The sequence below is a fragment of the Ambystoma mexicanum genome, chromosome 6q, assembly GCF_040938575.1.
Source record: "Ambystoma mexicanum isolate Mex_15411 chromosome 6q, UKY_AmexF1_1, whole genome shotgun sequence".
NCBI lineage: Eukaryota > Metazoa > Chordata > Amphibia > Caudata > Ambystomatidae > Ambystoma > Ambystoma mexicanum.
In genome coordinates this window covers 793,801,427-793,823,379 of record NC_090937.1, presented here as the reverse complement: position 1 = coordinate 793,823,379, position 21,953 = coordinate 793,801,427, and the positions used below count along the sequence as shown (strand labels likewise).

The following is a 21,953-nucleotide window of genomic DNA, read 5'->3' as shown; positions in this document are numbered from 1 at the left end:
TGCCTGGTGGAGGGTGCCCCTGGTGGCTGGGGGGTGGGGGTGGTGGGAGACATGAGTGGGGGCCTGGTGGAGGGTGACCCTGCACTGCTGGGGGGTGGGGGTGCAGGGGGACATGAGTGGGGGCCTGGTGGAGGGTGCCCCTGCACTGCTGGGGGGTGGGGGTGGTGGGAGACATGAGTGGGGGCCTGGTGGAGGGTGACCCTGCACTGCTGGGGGGTGGGGGTGGTGGGAGACATGAGTGGGGGCCTGGTGGAGGGTGCCCCTGCACTGCTGGGGTGTGGGGGTGGTGGGAGACATGAGTGGGGGCCTGGTGGAGGGTGCCCCTGGTGGCTGGGGTGTGGGGGTGGTGGGAGACATGAGTGGGGGCCTGGTGGAGGGTGCCCCTGGTGGCTGGGGGGTGGGGGTGGTGGGTGACATGAGTGGGGGCTTGGTGGAGGCTGCCCCTGCACTGCTGGGGTGTGGGGGTGGTGGGAGACATGAGTTGGACATGTGTGGGGGCCTGCTGGCAGGTGCCCCACAGTGCTGGGGGGTGGGGGTGGTGGGTGACATGAGTGGGGGCCTGGTGTAGGCTGCCCCTGCACTGCTGGGGTGTGGGGGTGGTGGGAGACATGAGTTGGACATGGGTGGGGGCCTGCTGGCAGGTGCCCCACAGTGCTGGAGGGTAGGGGTGCAAGGGGACATGAGTTGGTGTTCATTAGTTCAAGGAGACATGTGCCTTTGCTGGGGGGCATGCCCATGTTGGGTGGGCTGCCTGCGGGACATGACCAGGGATGCAGGGTAGTCCCCTGTGGTGTGGGCTGCCTGCAGGGGCCGTGGAGGGTGTACAGGGTACACCTGGGAGGACCCACACTGTCAAATCACATGTGGAACTTCCCGCGCACTCCTGAAATACACGCGCCCAGGCTATTCGCGTGTGGAACTTCCCGCGCACCCCTGAAATACACGCACCCAGGCTATTCGCGTGTGGAACTCCCCGCGCACCCCTGAAATACACGCGCCCAGGCTATTCGCGTGTGGAACTTCCCGCGCACCCCTGAAATACACGCGCCCAGGCTATTCGCGTGTGGAACTTCCCGCGCACCCCTGAAATACACGCACCCAGGCTATTCACGTGTGGAACTCCCCGCGCACCCCTGAAATACACGCGCACCCAGGCTATTCGCGTGTGGAACTTCCTGCGCACCCCTGAAATACACGCGCCCAGGCTATTCGCGTGTGGAACTTCCCGCGCACCCCGGAAATACACGCACCCAGGCTATTCGCGTGTGGAACTCCTCGCGCACCCCTGAAATACACGCGCACCCAGGCTATTCGCGTGTGGAACTTCCCGCGCACCCCTGTAATACACGCGCCCAGGCTATTCGGGTGTGGAACTTCCCGCGCACCCCTCAAATACACGCGCCCAGGCTATTCGCGTGTGGAACTTCCCGCGCACCCCTCAAATACACGTGCCCAGGCTATTCGCGTGTGGAACTTCCCGCGCACCCCTGGAATACACGTAGCCCGCTCCCCCAGGCCCGATCGCCTGAGGAACTTCACGCGAACCCCTGAAATACACGTAGCCCGCTCCCCCAGGCCCGATCGCAAGAATAACTTCAGACGAACCCCTGTGATGCACGTACCCTGCTGAAATCGCGTGTTAGACTTCCCGCGCACCCCGGTATACACGCACACGTATTTTTTGTCAGCGGGTGTCCGTGTTTGTGGGTACCCCTTTGCACGTCATTTTTCCTGGAGGGCCACAGTATGGGACATTCATCATGGCAGTATATAGGTGCTCTTTTGTTGGCGCACCTTTTGGCGCACATTTCTTACAGCCGCAGAGACGCTACCGCCTGCTTTCTTGTGGCGGTCGTGTTTGTGCCTGTGCGCTGGTTTGAGCGTGCGCTTTTTTGCCCTATTCTATTCCATGAATACGTGTTGTAGGCGAGCGTGTGGGCGTTCCGCGCACTTGTGCAATGTACTTCCCCCGTGACGCCCACGTTTTGGCAAGTTGTTCCCCATTCCGAGTGTTACGCCCGTGTTCCGCCTACTTTTGTTGCGTGCGCCGCGCTATGTGCGAATTTCGCTGTGGCCTGTGCGATTTTCGCTGTGACCTGGCGCACGCTGTTAGATGGCCTGTGCGCCAATGTGCGCCGCGCACTTTTTTATCGCACATGCGCTGGTTTTCTCGCGCACGGCCTTCCATGAATCGGCGTGCGCTGCTTTTCGTGCGATTTTCGCAATTGCACTGCGATTTTCGCTATTCCACTGCGATTCGCACGTTTTTGCCCACTTGCGCCGCGCTAATTATTCCATGAATCGGCCTCAAAGTGTGTCAATTTGAGCTTTAGATAGCTGTCTGGAGGAGATATTGATGATCAATGGTGAATCTATTTGTTCTTTTGGCAATGTTTTCTTTTTCCCTCTTCTGGTCGGACGTCTCCTAAAAAAGGTTGTGGAGCAATTGGAGGAATTGATGTATCTGCTACCTGTGGGGTTGGTGTAACACTCCCCGTAGTGGTGGGAGTAGTTGCTGAATTGGTTGCACTTGTTCTTCTTGTTCACCACTTGTGATATCACTGCTCTCGGTGTTGTTATCTGGAGTCGGTTTCTTGGGGCCGCCTGATGGTCCAGATCGAGGTTTGTAGTTGCTATAATATTCCTGCCATGTGTAGACTATTTCTCTGGCATAGTCCAATGTGTCCCTACGGAATTTCCGAATTTTACGCTGTTCGATATCGCGTTTATAGTTCTCTAACTTGGTATTGGTGTCTTCCAAGATTTTATGGAGTTCTGATGCAGATTTAAGTTTAGTAAGTTGTGTAGATACTTCTTCGATTTCTTGATTGATCGTATGAAGAGATTTTGCAAGTTCCTCTATGGTCAGTAGTATGAGATCTAGTGAACATTTGTTCAAGATGGGCTCCCACCTTTTCACAAACTCTTTATTTTCTTTACATAATGTCGGGTGAAGGGACACTCTAAGTCCTCACGGAATTCTTTTAGCCTTATAATACTGCGTTAAAGTGGTGGCATGAAGCTTTTGTGAAATTTCTCTACGGATAAGCCTTTCAAGTCGTTGAATGAGAATTTCAGGATTTTCTCTATTTGTTGCCTCAGTACTGGTTTCTTTCATTAGGCCTAAAATCCTCTCAGTCTCTTCATCAGTAAAGGCTAAGGTTGTAGCTGCTTTATCAGTTAGAGTGTTAATTTTAGAAAATGACATCTCAAGGAAGCCGAGGTGTTCACGTCCAGGGTAAGCCCTTCACAGGGTAACAAAATATGGAAGAAACAAAGTTGGACGGATATGGCACACTCTATTAGTGTAGGTAATCATGTAATGAATTAATGTATTAAGTAGGAAATTGAAAGAAATTAGAGAATAGATGTGAGGTGCAGAGGAGAGATAAGCAACCTTGACACCTAGGTTGCGTAAAGTAATAAGAAACAAAAAAAGTTCCCAATTAAGGAACTCACGTCCCCTGCACACTTTCCAATATCTGGATGACCAGACCAACAATTAATTTGCATTTTAAACAGTATTTCTAATAATATCTTTATAAAGAAACCTTTAGCGTAAAAAAAACTTAGGGAAGTCAATTATTGAAGAAATCAACATTCAGTCAAAGTAGGTCACAAGAACCGAAATTCATGTTTATTCTTGATGTTGAAATTGTGGAAGGCCCAACGCGTTTCGAGTGGTACAACACTCTCATCAGGGGCAAATCAAACAGTTCTAAGCAAAGATATGTACAGAATTTACATTAGAATGATGTTTTCCATTGACAACAATTTTACAAAAACAGCTTGTACAACCAACTTCAAAATAGTATATAGGCTAATTGAATGAGCATCATTGGCGCTAAATATCCTAATTTCGTGGTGAATTGACACCCGAGGGTTAACATTTTCAAACTCAACAGTTACCTTAATGTTACAATTTGCAAAACAAAGTAAGTCAGCATCATGAGCTTACTTAATAGACTGGACTGTGTTTTAAGAATTATTGTAAGGTCATGTGGTGGTTATAACAAAAGTCGACTGAAAAACAGAAAAGGAAATTCTAACCTTGTGAATATATAAGAATATCTTCAAGCGAAGAGATGTTGGATCCAGGAAAGGGATCCCAAGTAATCGACCAAACAGTACTAGATTAGTAATGTCAACGCACTCACATCTGTAGAAAAGGAGTGGGTATGAGAGCCTAGTAAATGAGTGCAGTAATCAGGAAAGGCTCGAGAAATAATCAACTTAAAAATACACCTACAATTGATAGCGATCTATCTGGGTAGTGGAAAATCATCTTTAGCCATGGTGTGAAACCCACGGTAACCAGAAAACCAAGAAGGTGGCTTGGAAATACTTAAATTGTAGCCAGTGACTGGGAAATTTGTTCAGCAGATATCCACTGTCACTAAAAGGAATCGCAATAGAGAAGTAGAATAGTATCAAGGTCTAGCCAAATTTAAGGTGGTAAAGGGCAACGTAGGAACAAGATTCTGCATAGGGAGTGTTATTTGAGGTGAGGAGCTCTTACCTGTGCAACCACAGCACTGCCAACTGGAGACCGGAGCCCAAAGGAAAGCCGACACCATTGTCAATGCTTTGTGTGTTAATATTGCGTTAAAAGGCGTGACGTTATCACGCAAATGCGTGTGACGCTACGTCTTCAAATTAGATAATTATCGGAAGATGTGCTACAGATAAAAAAATAAAACACAGGGTATCACAATAGTGGAAATATTGTGACTACCATTGGGATTGTGCCGAGTGTAAAAAGGATTGAGGCAGTAAAACAAGAGGTCCGGGATGTTAAACACATGACGTCATCACGCAAACGCGTGCCTGACGTCATGTGTAAACAAACACAGGCCGGGCAACTGAATGTCCCTGCAGGGAGAGGTGAAGTATTAAGGCACATGAACCAAATACAAGAAAGCAACATACTGATAATAGCTTGGATCAGCTTGACAGTGCGAGCGGTGACTGAATGAAGGCAGCCTGTAATAGAGTTTAAAAACCTAAGACTGATAAGAGGAACATGGAAAAATATGAAAGCCGCCTAGAGAAAGTCACCAGTGGGGAAGAGGATAAAGTTGCTTGATGTTATGTGCCACTGCTCATAAAAACCTGCGGGGGGGGTTGGTGGTTCTGGTAGCCCAGTAAATGTGCCAAAAGGTATCAGGCGCACAGAGCGAAGGAGTGATATATAAGAGTAGTGGTGAACTTAAAGTGCAGGACCGGTGTCATAGGTCAAGCGAGGGAACATTATGAAAGTTGTGTACAGAAATAAGTTGACTGGAATTGATTTAGGTCAAAAATTTGGATGCGAAGAGGATGAAAGAATTCATATACCAAGCGTAGCAAAATCTCAGGGTGTGATAATTAACCCTGTTCTGGGTATAATTATTTCTATAATCATGATATATGGGCCAGCCCGCTACACTGCCCATAAATGGTTCACAATTTGGTCACACATCAGGGTATCATAAGACATATGATCAGACAAACTAAACTACATATATAGCCCAATTTAAGAGGCGCAAAGCTGCCCATCGGATTGGTGCACAATCTAATGGTGGCCATGCAGTCATTTCATCAGCTTCATCATTTAACCAAGAGGAATGTGGTTGGGCTAAAGGTGGTAATCAGGATAGTAAAACAAATAGTGTGGTGACAGCAATTCTAAATTTTTAGATAAAAGGACCCAAGTAGTAGTCTTCATTGAGCCCCAAAGGGGACATTGCATCAAGTTTGTGGATCCAATATAGTTCTTTTTGTGCAAGTAGTTTAGGCAAATCACCTCCCCTTTGTAGGGGGTGCACTACTTCCAAAATCGCAAATCTCATCTGAGAGATATTGTGATTGTTGTCCCTAAAGTGCCGGAACACCGGTGATTTGAGATTTTTAGTTCAGATCTGTGATTTATGCTCGGTCCATCTTTCCTTGGCTTTTCTACTGGTCTTCCCGACGTATATACTATTTTGAAGTTGGTTGTACAAGCTGTTTTTGTAAAATTGTTGTCAATGGAAAACATCATTCTAATGTAAATTTTGTACATATCTTTCCTTAGAACTGTTTGATTTGCCCCTGATGAAGAGTGTTGTACCACTTGAAATGCGTTGGGCCTTCCACAATTTCAACATCAAGAATAAACATGAATTTCGGTTCTTGTGACCTACTTTGACTGAATGTTGATTTCTTCAATAATTGACTTCCCTAACCTTTTTTTACGCTAACGGTTTCTTTATAAAGATATTATTAGAAATACTGTTTAAAATACAAATTAATTGTTGGTCTGGTCATCCAGATATTGGAAAGTGTGCAGAGGACGTGAGTTCCTTAATTGGGAAGTTTTTTTGTTTCTTATTACTTTACGCAACCTAGGTGTCAAGGTTGCTTAACTCTCCTCTGCACCTCACATCTATTCTCTAATTTCTTTCAATTTTTAATTCATTACATGATTACCTACACTAATAGAGTGTGCCATATCCGTCCAACTTTGTTTCTTCCATATTTTGTTACCCTGTGAAGGGCTTACCCTGGACGTGAACACCTCGGCTTCCTTGAGATGTCATTTTCTAAAATTAACACTCTAACCGATAAAGCAGCTACAACCTTAGCCTTTACTGATGAAGAGACTGAGAGGATTTTAGGCCTAATCAAAGAAACCAGTACTGAGGCAACACATAGAGAAAATCCTGAAATTCTCATTCAACGACTTGAAAGGCTTATCCATAGAGAAATTTCACAAAAGTTTCATGCCACCACTTTAACGCAGTATTATAAGGCTGAAAGAATTCCGCAAGGACTTAGAGTGTACCTTCGCCCGACATTATGTAAAGAAAATAAAGAGTTTGTGAAAAGGTGGGAGCACATCTTGAACAAATGTTCACTAGATCTCATACTACTGACCATAGAGGAACTTGCAAAATCTCTTCATGCGATCAATCAAGGAATTGAAGAAGTATGTACACAACTTACTAAACTTAAATCTGCATCAGAACTCCATAAAATCTTGGAAGACACCAATACCAAGTTAGAGAACTATAAATGCGATATCGAACAGCGGAAAATTTGGAAATTCCGTAGGGACACATTGGACTATGCCAGAGAAATAGTCTACACATGGCAGGAATATTATAGCAACTACAAACCTCGATCTGGACCATCAGGCGGCCCCAAGGAACCGACTCCAGATAACAACACAGAGAGCAGTGATATCACAAGTGGTGAACAAGAAGAACAAGTGCAACCAATTCAGCAACTACTCCCACCACTACGGGGAGTGTTACACCAACCCCACAGGTAGCAGATACATCAATTCCTCCAATTGCTCCACAACCTTTTTTAGGAGACGTCCGACCAGAAGAGGGAAAAAGAAAACATCGCCAAAAGAACAAATAGATTCACCATTGATCATCAATATCTCCTCCAGACAGCTATCTAAAACTCAAATTGACACACTAAGTCTTGGGACCTCATTTATTCCCACAAATTCAACCAATCTATTTGAAGAAGAAATTAACCTCTTTAAATTAATACGGAAAATGGAATTAAAAATTTTCTTTGATAACCTGGGACAAATAACACCAGCAAAAGAACATGACTACTTGGAAATGAAGAAACAGACCACGTTTCATCCACAAATCAATAATCCATTGATTAATCGATTCAAAACAAAAACTACACGTGAATTGAGAAAGATTAAATATGAATCTTCAACTAAACAAAACATTCGAAGACATCAGCTCAAAATAATCAAGGACCTTGCGGATGACAATTCCCTCACTATGAAACAAGCTGATAAAGGGGGTGCTCTAGTACTCATGGACACAACATTATACAATACTGGCTGTCTCAAATTACTTGATGATAGACAAACCTATCTTCCATTGGATAATGACCCTACTAATGATATAAGTATCATTATCAAACAGACAATCGAGAAAGCAAGTAGTATGGACTAGATATCGGATAAAACAGAAGAATCTTTGATCAAAACATCTCCAATCATCCCAGTATTTTATGGGCTTCCTAAAATACACAAAGTCTCCAAAGATCTCCCCCTCAGGCCAATTGTCGCCGGTTCAGACAGCATATTTCAACCTCTGGCGGTTTATTTAGACACCGCATTGCAACCACTGGTACAGAAAATACCTACCTATTTAAAGGACACAACACATTTTTTGCAGAAAATCAACAACTTGCAGATCAATTTTCCGGACCCTTTAATATTCTCCATGGACGTCAGTAGTCTGTACACTTCGATCCGCCATGACGAAGGTATAGCTGCCTTGGAATGGTTTCTTTTAAGACACGATGAAGTTCAAATCCAAAAAACCTTTGCTATTCAACTGATCAATTTAATACTTTACAATAACTATTTCAGATTCAATGGTCAATACTACCTACAGATCTCTGATACCTCTATGGGCTCAGCTGTAGCCCCTTCATATGCAAACATATTCATGTTCCATTTCGAGAAAACCAATGTTTTGGATCACCCATATTGGAAAGACAAACTACACTGTTGGACAAGATACATCGATAATGTCTTTGGAATTTGGAAGGGTACAGAACACGAATTGACGGAATTCTGGCATTAGATCAATCAATGTAACCGGTAACAAGGTAACAAGGTTAGAATTTCCTTTTCTGTTTTTCAGTCCACTTTTATTAAAACCACCACATGACCTTACAATAATTCTTAAAACACAGTCCAGTCTATTAAGTAAGCTCATGATGCTGGCTTACTTTGTTTTGCAAATTGTAACATTAAGGTAACTGTTGAGTTTGAAAATGTTAACCGTTGGGTGTCAATTCACCACGAAATTAGGATATTTAGCACCAATGATGCTCATTCAATTAGCTTATATACTATTTTGAAGTTGGTTGTACAAGCTGTTTGTGTAAAATTGTTGTCAATGGAAAACATCATTCTAATGTAAATTTTGTACATATCTTTCCTTAGAAATGTTTGATTTGCCCCTGATGAAGAGTGTTGTACCACTCGAAACGCGTTGGGCCTTCCACAATTTCAACATCAAGAATAAACATGAATTTCGGTTCTTGTGACCTACTTTGTCTGAATGTTGATTTCTTCAATAATTGACTTCCCTAAGCTTTTTTTACGCTAAAGGTTTCTTTATAAAGATATTATTAGAAATACTGTTTAAAATACAAATTAATTGTTGGTCTGGTCATCCAGATATTGGAAAGTGTGCAGGGGACGTGAGTTCCTTAATTGGGAACTTTTTTTGTTTCTAAAAACTTTCTATCAAACAATAACTGCATTATCTTAGCCAGATCCTTGATCCTATCCCGGCTTGATTAGTGTAATGCACTCTACATTAGTGCCAATAAATCCATTATCCACAGAATACAAATTCTTCAAAACAATGCCCTGCGAGCTGCTCTCAGCATGCCCAAAAGATTGCACAGATCCAATATCAGGCGCCAAGATAACTGGCTGTCCACCCAAAATAAAATCCACCTAAAAACTGCATCACTTGTTCACAAAGCCCTGAACAATGATGCAACTAGTTATTTTACGGACAAATTCCTTAGGAGGAGTTCCACCAGACCAGCAAGATTCTCCAATGTCAATAGCCTCATTATACCTAGATTCAAACTGTCTAAGGTTGGGGGAGGTAGCTTCCATGTCCGAGCAGCTGAACTCTAGAACTCACTTCCCCACCCCCTACGTGAGGAGCAGCCCTTTCTGAAATTCAGATCTAAGTATATCAATTTCCTGAAAGCTGCTGACAACTAGCTTACTACCACTTACTCAGTCTCGTAACCTCCTAGAGTAGATGTGCTAGATACCACCTAGTTGCCGCCCACGCATACATGCTCCCCTCTGACTAGTGATAGATGTCCTGCCAACGCCTATATATATGCCGGCTTCGTCTAGCCTTTAGTTGACTTCCCTGGTCAGTGTATATTTAGCCTGTTTGTAGCCAGCACATAACTGTACATTAGCCGTAATTTTGTATTTAGCCTGTATGTAACCTGTACATAACTGTATATTTATGCCATAACTTTGTAACTTAAGCCTCACATTGTCTGTACTGTTGCGTCAAGCTACCTTTGGGTTTGGTGCGCATTATAAGTGATTAAAACAAACAAACAAACATCAATTCACATTGTCCGGTGCAAGAGAGTAAATCCTGCTAGCTTTTTCACAGAACCCATTACTGAGTCTGATGATGTTCATGACTGTGCCATGTACGAAGTCCCGCATGATGACATACCTAAAGCATGAGATTAAGCCTTAGTTGATCGAGATGTATTCTTTGTTGATGGCCTATTCACTATTGACCAGGAGACAGGCCAGCAACATAGTGGGGTAGCAGTGGTCCAGTTGGTTGATGGACAGTACAAGATTATTATTCAACTGAGACTATGGGGCATTATTCTGCCCAGGCGGCAGAAATGATTGTTGTCATTGCAGAGCTAGAAGCAGGCTGGGATGTTGAGTAACAATTTATTTGTACTTGCCATATGTGAAGACAACCGTGCAATCTGGATTGTCGAGATGGATGAGAAGTGGGTATTTGGAGGGCCGATGTGTCTCCAGTGCATCATGCAGCCCTTTTAGAAAGATTGATTCAAGTTCTCTCACAACCAACAATTACTGCAATCGTTAAGTGTGCCTCCCACACAAACAGATGGGAATTTGTTTCCCCTCAGAAATGAAGCAGCAGACATAGCAGCAAAAGTGGTTGTATTTTAACCAGTGCCAGATATCCATGAACATCCAGCACTTGTCAGTATGCAATTGCACATACAGGTTGCGTATACTGCATACCCATTACTGAAGTTATAGAATTGCAGGCTCAACCACCATAGAGTGAGAAGCTACTGCTGCAGAGGAGGGGGTGTGCAGTCTCCGACAGACTAGTTTGGAGGCAGGTTAGTACAAGGAAAGTAGTGATGGCTCAGGCATTGGGTTTAGTAGCATAGGACCAGTTGCACTACCCCTTAGATGTGTCTAAGCAGCATATTGCTGCTGATATACAGGAGGATTGGTATGTGCCCAATATACAGAAGCTATTGAATGTGTTTACATCATACTCTACTATCTGTCAGATATATAACACTGGGGATACATTGAGGACCCTGTGGGGCACAATGCCCCGCCCAAGTGGTCCGTTTTGAGACCTTCATGTCAATTTTGCGGACATGGGAGAGTGATGCAAAAACCTTTTGTTATTTTACAATTGTTGTGTCCCCCTTTTCCCATTGGATTGAGGCTGGTCCATGTGCACATCCGGATGCCAAATCAGCAGCTACATTTTTGGTAAGAGAAGTGATTCCCCAATGGGAATTAAGTCCCTTAAAAGTGATAACGGCATAACTTCTTAAATGAGCCGTGCAAAGAGATTGCCACTCTTTAGGGATTAAACACAAGATGTGCTCGATTTACCAACCCCAGGCCAACGGTGTTGTTAAGAGGATGAACAGCCTTTTGAAGGCTTAACTATCAAAATTATGCATTACTCTTAAAAAGAATTGGATCCATTGCTTGCCTTTGACCCTTTTCAATTTAAGGACTCACTCCTGCAAGGACCATCACCTCTACCCTCACAAGATAGTGATGGGGAGACACATGCACAAACCTTATCACCTGTGCAGTCCCAGTGCCACATCAATTCTCGGAGATTCATTCAAATTGTACTTGACTAAATTAACAAAATCGATAAAATACCTTTCTTGACAAATAGCGCTATGATGAGCGGAAGACAAAAACAGCGCTGTAGCAGATTCTGCAAGCTCGCCACCACTTCAGCTACACCCAGCTGAAGTGGATGCTGTTTATATGTGTACGTTTATCCACAGTTGGAGTGTGCCACACTATAACAGACCTTAAACGGTAGTGTATGACATTCCATTTGCGGTCAAGGTGAAGGAATTGGGGTGAAGGGTGCATCTCTCCGATGTCAGGAAGGCACCTCATAAATCACCTTCTTCTATGAGTATGCTGTCTGAATGTTTCTTGTAAATTACTATATGAAGAAGGAAATAGCATTTGTGGTTATTTGTTGATCATTGCAGTAGGTTTCTCACACCTGTATCATTAACCTATTGTTCCAATACGTGTGTTGACTTGTATGGTGTAATAGCGATACATTGCTATTTTTGTGTTATTATTTTCATTCTGACAAAAATACTTTTCCCATTGATATTACACGGTTATCTCTCCTTTTTCCAGTACACTGACAGGTCTCACTGTACTAGGTTCTTTTTTTAAATCTTTGCTATGGGTTTATGTTTGGTATATGTTTGTATTTTCCAAGTGAGTTTATATGGTTAGGACATATAAAGGGGAGGAGGTGTAGTATAGGGGGATGTGGAAATAAAGAATTTTCCACAACATCAACTGATGATTTCATAATTACTGTAGTAAATGTCAAGAGAACACCTATACAAGACACAATATTATGGCAATTGAAGTTGCGGCTTAAAAAATCCTAGATGAAGAAAATGAATTTGCTGAATACAAAGGAGTTATTTCCGATACAATGTCTATTGTGCACCATCCAGAATTTGGTAATGTTTGGTACAGCCACATGCGCTCAGTGGGGAAACAGAGGTATAACAGGAGCTGTTATGTCTGTTCCCTCATGCCCCATGCGTCAGAGGTGCCCAAAATGTTAGTACCCTATCCTTAGAAGCCCAGTGCTTGGTTCATCTGGCACTGTGTCGGTTTTGCAGTTTGTTCCAGGGGCACAAGGTACAAGTTGTATTGATGGACAAGGACGAAGAAAAATATGCCAAAGAAGGTAGTGCTCCCCAATGCAAACCATAAACCATAACCCATATTGAGTGTTGTTTGTGTCAAACAGATGGGAAAAGGCAGTGGTGAGATGCGCGGCAGGGGGGTTGTCAGGAATTGGAGAAGAAGTAATATATAATATCAATAAACTGTTTTACAATATGGGCTACATATGTGTCAAAAGTAACATGGATTGAGATACGGGCAGTCTCAGCGAAAGTTCAAGCAACTGCAGAATATGAGTTTTACTTTCAAGGACATTGGACAGTTCCTGTTGGGAATAACATCAAATGCAACAAAACACTGTTCATTCCAGACCTTGCTAAAGGAACAGTAGTTCTTATGTATTTCTATTGTGTACGCGGTCAGCAAGCATACCTGCACCTCCCACCATCTTGGCGAGGCACCTGTGCATTGACTACATTGCACTCAGCCATTCTTACAGTGCCCAAAGCACACCTAACCACTGTACCCAAGCCAGCCATGGGGCAACGGAACGAGGCCTTGACCCAACCCCTGCAGGCAAAACATATGTGCTCACTGAAGATATGAAAGAGTTGGAATTATTTGTCTGAAGATTCGTCCACATTGCTTAAAGCCATTCCAGACAAATATTTTCTTTATACAAAAACAGAAGTGTTTTTTGCCTCTCTTCTGGTTCCAAGGGTTCAAACTACAGCAAAAGCCAAGTCGTTGCAGATCATGGGCTGGCAAATGATCTTGAACAAGGCCTGAATGCTATCAAGAGTGAATTTTGTGTGATCCAGTTTATGACACTCCACAACCGGTACGTTCTGGACTTTCTGATGGTAATGGAGGGGGGGGGGGCATATGTAAAACAATTGAACTCTCTTGCTGTACATACACACCCCCAAATGATGCAGAAAATGGGTCCCTGACACACATTATAGGCGCCCTGCACAAGTTGAAGCCAAGCTTGGATTGTGAAGCAGGGTTACAGGATGGAAATTGGTTGGACACGTTGTTCTCGTGGGTGCCTAAATGGCTCTGAGGAGTTGTGAAGATATTGGTGCTTCTTTTGATGATGTTCTGCACGTGTCAAATGATCCTTCAATGTTGTGCCAAGACTATCCAAAACAGTGCAATCATGATGGGTACAATTTGGGCAGGGATGGCTCTCTTGGATACAAAGGAGAGGGAGGTTGAGATGGAGGACCCGAATAAGCCACGTATGATCAGAATTGAAAGGCCTATAGACCCCTCTGGGACCCCGAACTCGCACCCACGAGAACCAGAAAATTATACACAGCATTGTATTGTATTGTATTGTATTGTATTGTATTGTACAGGTATTTATACAGTGCAGGAAAAGACCAAAAGGCATCAAGGCATCAAGGTGCTGAGGAGAGTGGAGAGGCTTTCGAACAATTGAGTTTTTAGGTGTTTACGGAAGGGAATAAAGTCACAAGTGTTGCAGATCTCTGGGGGTAGAGAATTCCAGAACTTGGAGGCGAGTACCAAAAAAAATCTGCCGCCTGCTTTGGCCCGTCAGAATCTAGGAATGTTCAGCAGTGACTGATCGGCTGAGCAGAGGAGTCTGTTGGGTTAATAAGGTGCAAGTCGGGATTGAAGGAACTCCACTATGGCATTGTGGGTTTCATGTTGGACAAGACATAAACTTTTCAATTTGACTCGGCTCCTAACCGAGAGCCAGTGAAGGTGGTGAAGAATGTCAGAAGAGTGAGCAAGTCTAGCGGCTTACAAGGGAAGGCAAGCTGCTGTGTTTAGGAGGATCTGAAGGTGTTGTAGCAGGGCCTCAGGTTGGCCATTGTAGATACCATTGCAGTAGTCTAGGGAGCCATAATAGAGGCCATCACAATCTTAAATCTAGACACTGCCGGGAGAAACAAAAGAACCTTTTTCAGTATCTTGAGCTTTGTAAAGCCCAACTGGCAGACAGTCGATATTTGAGCTTCTATAGATCCTGAAGACATAACTTTTTTTCCTAGGCTCTTGACTGCTGAGGAGGGTTCAGGGCAAGGTCCGAGGGAGGTAGGCCAATAATCGCAGGTCCAGGGCTGTCCTGCGTAGTTGTATCTGACCAGTTAAATCTCAGTTTGATCTCTATTAAGTTTAAGCCACTTATTGGCCATCCAGACCCCGACTGCAGATAGGCAATCTTTCAATTTCTGGGGTGGGGGTCAGTCGAGGGGACTGTAGGATTGTTTAGTAGGATTGTTTAGCGTGTTTTGGGAAGACAGAGCACAGCACCACTGCACAGGATCAATGTATAGCATGTTTTTGAAGTGCAGCGCCATTGCATGGGCTTGATGCATTGCTATGATGCAATTGTTTCAAGATATGTGTTGCCAGTGCAACCTATGGACATGTAAATGAAGACAGGCTGCACAGGTAAAAAACAAACAATTTTCTCATTTTAAAAGCACATATTTTTCACATTCAAAATGCACACCATTTTATCACCTGAAATTCCTCTATTGCAAGAGACACATTTGAGGATTAATGAACTAACCTCATTAACAAAAAACTAACATCCTAACTCATTAATAAAATAATGTGTTCTCCAGTGCAAAATGGATGGAAAGTCATTTTAAACACGCATCCAGATTTTTTTTTCTTTTTGCTGCTCTGTCCACAGTATTTGCAGGAAGCAAAGACTCGAATAGCAGGAAATCAGTTTTGTTACAGTTGCTTACTGTAAAAGATTTCTATTGTGTGCAGGAGGAGGATAGGACATAGGGATTCTTGTAGAATCTGGGGGAAGGAGAGAGGCAGAAGACTTTTCACACAGCTGGGAGAAAGACCTGGCTGGTGGCTGAGTTCCTGATTGAAAAAGCAGATCCCAGCTGCACTGCTGCAGAGACTGGGAATCCCGGACAATAATCCCCGGTTTGAGTAACGGCAGATGCCTGTTCTCACTGGGGGTGCTTGAAGAGGGAATTGCCACATCCAGAAGTCGACCAGCCGAAGAATTTCACATGCTGAACAGATTAGGTAATACATTGCAAAGTATGGGGGCAGTGTGCGTGAAGGTGAAACTATTCAGTCAGTGTAGAAGAAAGAATTCCAGTGTCTTATCAACAGGTTTAATGTTGCGACTGTTCTCGTCGCCCTCTTCTCATTTTGTTACAGATAATGTTGACTTTGCTATTTCATTTATTTCTGTAAAAAGAGTAAGATCGTGTTTAAATGCAATTTCTATAATACACAAAAATATCTGAAAGCAGACGGGTAGTGTGTTTTATTTTTCTCTTTCCTTTGTAAATTTACCATTACAGTGCTGATGATGTGGGGAGATGTTTAGACAGTGCAATTGTCATTTTTAAGGTAGCTAAAAATAAGACTTGGCTGCAGCTGTGTGCATGATTTCATTCAGTATGAGCAATTATAAATAACTGTGTGTGTTATAGCCTGCTGGAGGTCCATGAGTCAGCAGAAAGAGAGGCCCTGGACATAGTTCACCGATGTAGATAAGTTGGTGATAAATACTGCATGTTAGCTCGCTGCCGTAGATAAGACAGCGAGGACAGCCCATGGTGGCACTCAAATTGAAAATGTGGTGTTCCTGAAATGTAAGCCTGAGGCCTCTCTAGTGATCACACGAACAAACTAAGCAAAAATAAGGGGTTCTGGATATTGGGGCCACATATAAAACAAAGGAATTATGCTCACCAGAAATACCACCAACCACGCATACTAACCGCGCATACCAACAAATGTATACCATCTAAATATGTCTGTGTACTGAAATAATGCATATCCACTGTATTATTATTATACATAACCCAATCTGAATACAAGGAGTGACTGTTGCTAAATTATTTTTTCGGCGGTAAGAAAATACAGCCAGGCCCAAAATCTACACAAAATACCCAACAGGACATTAAGTCAGAAAATAATCTGTGTATCATCAGCATAGGAGAAAAAGTGAACCCCATGACTGGAAGTCAGATTGGCCAGGGCACGCATGTATAGATTAAACAGGAGAGGAGAAATTGCAGATCCTTGTGGGACCCCACAGTCGAGAGCAGTAGGGATGAGGTGAAAGGGGGGAGGGAAACTGATTGAAACCGTTTGGAAAGAAAGGATGAAAACCACTTGAGGAGGATGCCTGAGATTCCAGCCCCTTAGAGAATGTGAAGCAGAGTCAGATAGTCAACAGTATCGAAGGCCGCAGAGAGGTCAAGGAGGATAAGAACACCAACCTCTATACGGTCCTGAAGCAGGGTAATGTCATCCAGAAGAGCCAACATGACAGACTGTTCCCATTCCAGGGCGAAAACTGGCCTGGAAAGGCTGGAGGATGTGGTTGGCTTCCAAAAAGGCAGAGAGCTGAGGGGTAGCAATGGATTCTTACAGTTTCATAATGACAGGATGAAGAGATATTGGATGATAGATCTCGACAGTAGTTGGATCAAGGTGAGCCTTTTGTAATAGAGAGGATATCACAGCGTGTTTAAAGGGTTCTGGAATGTCTCCAATGGAAAAGGAATACTGAAGTGCTGCTGTGAGTCGAGAGGTAAGCTTATGAGAAACAGTTTGGAGAATACAAAGAGGGATTGGGTCACTGGGGGAAGCCGATTTAAGTTTTAACAGAGCAGCTGAGACCATGGTGTCTGTCACTGCAATTAATTTAAAAGCATTGGAGGGAATCTCTTTCGGACTGGAGAAAGGCGTTGGAGGTGTCTGTGGGGATGGACCTTTCTATATGTATCAGATTGCAAATTTTACAGGTTTTTACCTAAAAAAGGAAGCAATGTGGTCACAGGGGGTTTGCATTTGTAGGGTCACCGTGTGGAGGGACAAACAGGAGTTGTTAATTCCTTAGCCACCCGAAACAAGTCTTTAGAGGAGCAGGATGTGGTAAATGCGATCTGCAAAGTGACAGGCTTTTGCCTTTTTTTGGCATCTGATAGGTGGAGCATGCATGCACATAGGCAAGTTTTGCAGAGGATTTGAGGAGTCTGTGCATTGGGTTGACTTAGCAGGTGATAGAGGTTGTATTTACCTCACATGTACCCCGGAGTAGAATGCCAGAGATGCAGTAAGTTTATGCCATGTATGCAGGGTGCGAGTCCTTAAGAATGAAGCCGATAGGAGGAAAGAGAAGGAGGGATTAGTTCATGGAGGATTAACTAAAGGGTGCGCGTTCAGATCCCAGCCCCTCCCAAACTATTTAGACTTCGGAAAATGTACTGATATGTGGGAAATGCACATGAGAGGTTACAGGGGGAATGGGAGTCCTGTGGGTATAGATGAATAGGGCAGGCATGTTCATTGTAGAATCTTACATATATTTATGACAAACTAATAACAGATTCATAGGCCGCTAAGTAGAAACACTATGCGCACACCATACATGACAGGAATACCTGTTCAATTACGAGAAACATAGAAGTGACACCATATATGAAGGGAGGCCTGTATCCTCGCAAGCAATGTTGAACACACAGAACAATGAGGACTTGTGCTTGAATATTTCATCCCCACTCCAAACCAGGTAGGGAACACGTACACACAAACACAAATGTATCCTGTTAGAACTTTACAAAATTAGAAAGGAATGTCTACTGCCTAACATGGGGAGGGCTGCGGCTGGTTGTGAAGGACAAACCCATGAGAGTCAGGGCAGAGGTCTTGAGCTGCCAAAACACAAGTTGAGATGTAGGACACAAGCGCCCCCCAGGATAATGGCCATCACACTTGAATTACCAGATGGTCATAAGCAAAACTCCTAAATCTTTCAAAAATTAGGCTGATTAGTTGGACCTGCAGAAAACCCAGGCCTGCCCCTTGGGAGGATTTTTTTGGCTGATAAGGGGGGAACAGAGGACAACAAGGCCCGTGATTTGTACTAGGGAGAGCAAAGAGTGATGTCAACTCATACAAGATTGTGACTGGGAGGTATGGTGGGAGCGCCTGTTTGTCTGGGATTAGAAAAGAGTTGCTTTATTAGCAAGGACCAGACTGTCTTTGAAGTTATAATGTTGTGGGCCAGGTGCACATAACGAGATTAGACCTTAGGACAGGGCAGTGCTCTCAGTAACCTAACCAATCACCTAACAGCATCCCAAGGTGAAGAGATCGAAACCCACCTGTGGAGAAGTTGGAGGCGAAGAGGATGTGGCCAATGAATTGGGGGTTCATATTTAATCAGTAGCATGTATATAGGTGGCAGCCTATGAGGGTGGGGGATGAACACTGTATATTGCATGTGTCACAGATGACAAATTTGGTAGTTATAACGTGCTGTTTGCTTTGAAGGAGAGTGAGAACTCTGCGGCAGAGGACTTTTTCCTTAAAGGAGTATAATTTTCTGTCTGGTTGTTAGAGGTTTACCCTTCATGGCACAGCCTGTAATTGCATCACCCCATCGGGGGACAGAGGCTGCTTCCACCCATCCTTTCCCCCTTTACCTAGAATACTGTTGATATTCTCTTTTCATTAAGATTTCAATAAACCTAATACATGCACATACCATCCCTTGTTACCTTACCATCATTGACTTGTTCACATATAGCTACGGACGGGAGGCTTGAGAACAATTTTGTCATCACAACCAAACAAGTGCCTTTATTATCTAAACCATCATTATCTGTTTCATTGTGGTTGCTGTTCTACTTTAGCATACATAACTTGGCAAGGTTCAAACAATTCTCATGCTTCATGCCAATTCTTTCCATGTGTAATCACCATGTGCTGCAAGAATCTTCCCTCCTGGATCTTTGATAGGTATTTACGATTTGTACTCCCACACCTCACTACCACCATTCTTCATTCATCAGATATCATTGCTCTCTGTTGTGGCATTTACCAGAGAATTTCTCTTGGTTTAGGGGAGCAACCTTGAAACTTTTAATAAATAATTAATTTCAAACTCATCATGTTTTCCATGCAAATCGTTCACAGTGATATTTTGGGGGCAGATCTGTCTCCACATAAAATATTCAGTTCCGTTTTGGAAATAATGAAATTAGTATTACCAGAAATGTTCATGTCTTGTACAGTCTATCATTACTAATTTCCCTAGAACAATCCTCTCCCAGTTTGGGATTATGACCTAATCACTTGTGCTCAGAAGCTCTGAGTTTCTTAGCATTCCCAGATTATATGGCTGAAACTACCTATCTGTCTTCCTTAGTATAGACATGAGACCAGTCCCCTGCCAATCCCAAATAAGCAATCTCTTTAACTCTATGTTCTGTAAAAGATCTCAAAATAAATAGTTATAACCTAGCACTGATCATCACCTCCTCCTGGTCTGGTCCATACAAATCCTTCCCAATCCTCAGTTAGTTAGTATTCCCCTCCACCCCCCCAAATCTGTTTCCCATTTCCCTATCTGTTCTCATAAAATGTGGACAACTTTAAGTAGCAAACACCAACGCCTAAGTGATTCCCCATTGGAAGCACACCAGATCCTCATTATACGTGCCAGGTTTTATGGCATCTTATGACGGGGCTGGTAATAACATGCAATCTTATGCACAAAGGTAACGGAAGTCCAAAAACTCTAGGGTTATTTGCTTAGTCAGTTACCTCTTTCCTAAATTAATGACACAAGTTCAACTTAGGTTCCATTGTGGAAATTAGTGGGTGCATTAAAAGCAGCACGCAGAAAGTGGCAGCATTGCGATGGAACCAGCAATGCAAGCCACCTGAATGAGACATTAAAAATATGTTGCTAAATTGGAATGCTGCTAGAATGTTGCAACATACCAACTGTGACAGAGCCAGCATTTCTAAAAGGGGTCCAGTTCCATGTGTATCCCAATGAACAAGGTCTTTTTCAGAAAAATGTGCTACAGATCACTCGTGGAAATTTCCAAAAAGAGAATGTTCACCAAGGAGTTCTGTAGATGAAATCGGCACTTCTAAAAAATCCTGCGTAAATCTCATAAAACACAGTGCAAGATACATTGGTGTCTGTAAGAGCAACAAGGACAGACATCTCCACAAGTAATACACAAAGGTAGCAACTAATGGTGCAATCCAATCATAAAAAGCCACTTTCTGTGATAGCATAAATAGCATCCAATTGTGACATAGTGCACTGTGCCAGAATAGCTAGTATGGTTAGCATGAGAATCATGCTTTTTACCTGCGGAAGAACTCGGTAGATGGCATTTCCACACTGAGTAACAACAAGATCCCGATCAAACATGATGTGGAAAGGAAAGGCCTTGCAGAACGTATATGGACTGATCCGAGACTCCTGGGTACCGTTCTCTTCAAACCGGTCCAGATCTTCATAAAAATCTTCTTCCTTTGAATCTTTTTCTTCAATTAAAAACTGAATATGGTCGCATTCTTCATTTCTTTGCTGAACAACCTTTACAAGAAAGTAAATGAAACAAACATTGGTGCCACTAGTCCTAAAATACATGCAGAAAGCTAGATAGTGACACATTAGTGTAGGAACTTGTAACATGTTTGCCTTGATTGTGGTTAAAGGCAGAGAGGTTCAGACACAAGAGGTCACCGTTAGTGCTGTTTTTTGCTTACTACTTTGGCAGAGAATATTCGAGTCACATAGCAGTTACCATGAGTGAGTATAACTTACTGCTGAAGCACTCCTTTAAAGAGAAGAGTAAGTCAGAGTTACCAATGGTCCAATATTTATGAATTGAACTCTCTGGAAGAAATCTTATGAATTAAACTTGCTAAATTATATGTCAAACAGCAATAGATGCTCTATTACGTAAGGAACACAGGTGCAACACTGTGCCAGACACAAGGCAAATATCTCTGCACCCATCACAGTCCAGTGAAAGGTGCAACATGAAGTAAATGTCACTGAATTGGAGAGTGAAGGCTGGCACTTTCTTTATTGGGTTACAGTCCCTCCCCCACGTAATACCACCTGGTGACTATAGCCTAACAAGATCCCCCTGATGATCTGTGGATCTCACCTGGCTCCTTTCAGAAGAATGTTCCTAGGGATGGAACATTATAGCCGAAACTAGTGTTCCACTAGATTTTGCTGGGTGAAAACTGTCTGATGAAGCCTCAGAAAGCAGGTAATCCTTTCTTTGGATGAAAAAGCTGCCCAGCAAATGAGAGTTTGAACATGTGATGTTCTCTAAGGGAGGACCTCTATCAACGAGTTCTATTATAATACAAAATCCACCGTGCAGTGTAAAGAATGTATTCTAGGCCCCAAAATATTTACCCTTAACAAACTAAACTAATTAGTAATTAGACTGGG

The 21,953-nt window shown here is 43.2% G+C and overlaps 1 protein-coding gene across 1 annotated transcript in view; it reads right to left on the bottom strand.

The window, feature by feature from the left end:
* Positions 1-21,953, bottom strand: part of GUCY1B1 (guanylate cyclase 1 soluble subunit beta 1) — a 725,186-nt gene that overhangs the window by 423,278 nt on the left and 279,955 nt on the right. The window contains exon 6 of the mRNA XM_069631323.1: positions 20,847-21,077. Within this exon, the coding sequence (XP_069487424.1) occupies positions 20,847-21,077 (231 nt within the window). The remainder of the gene's footprint in view (positions 1-20,846; positions 21,078-21,953) is intronic.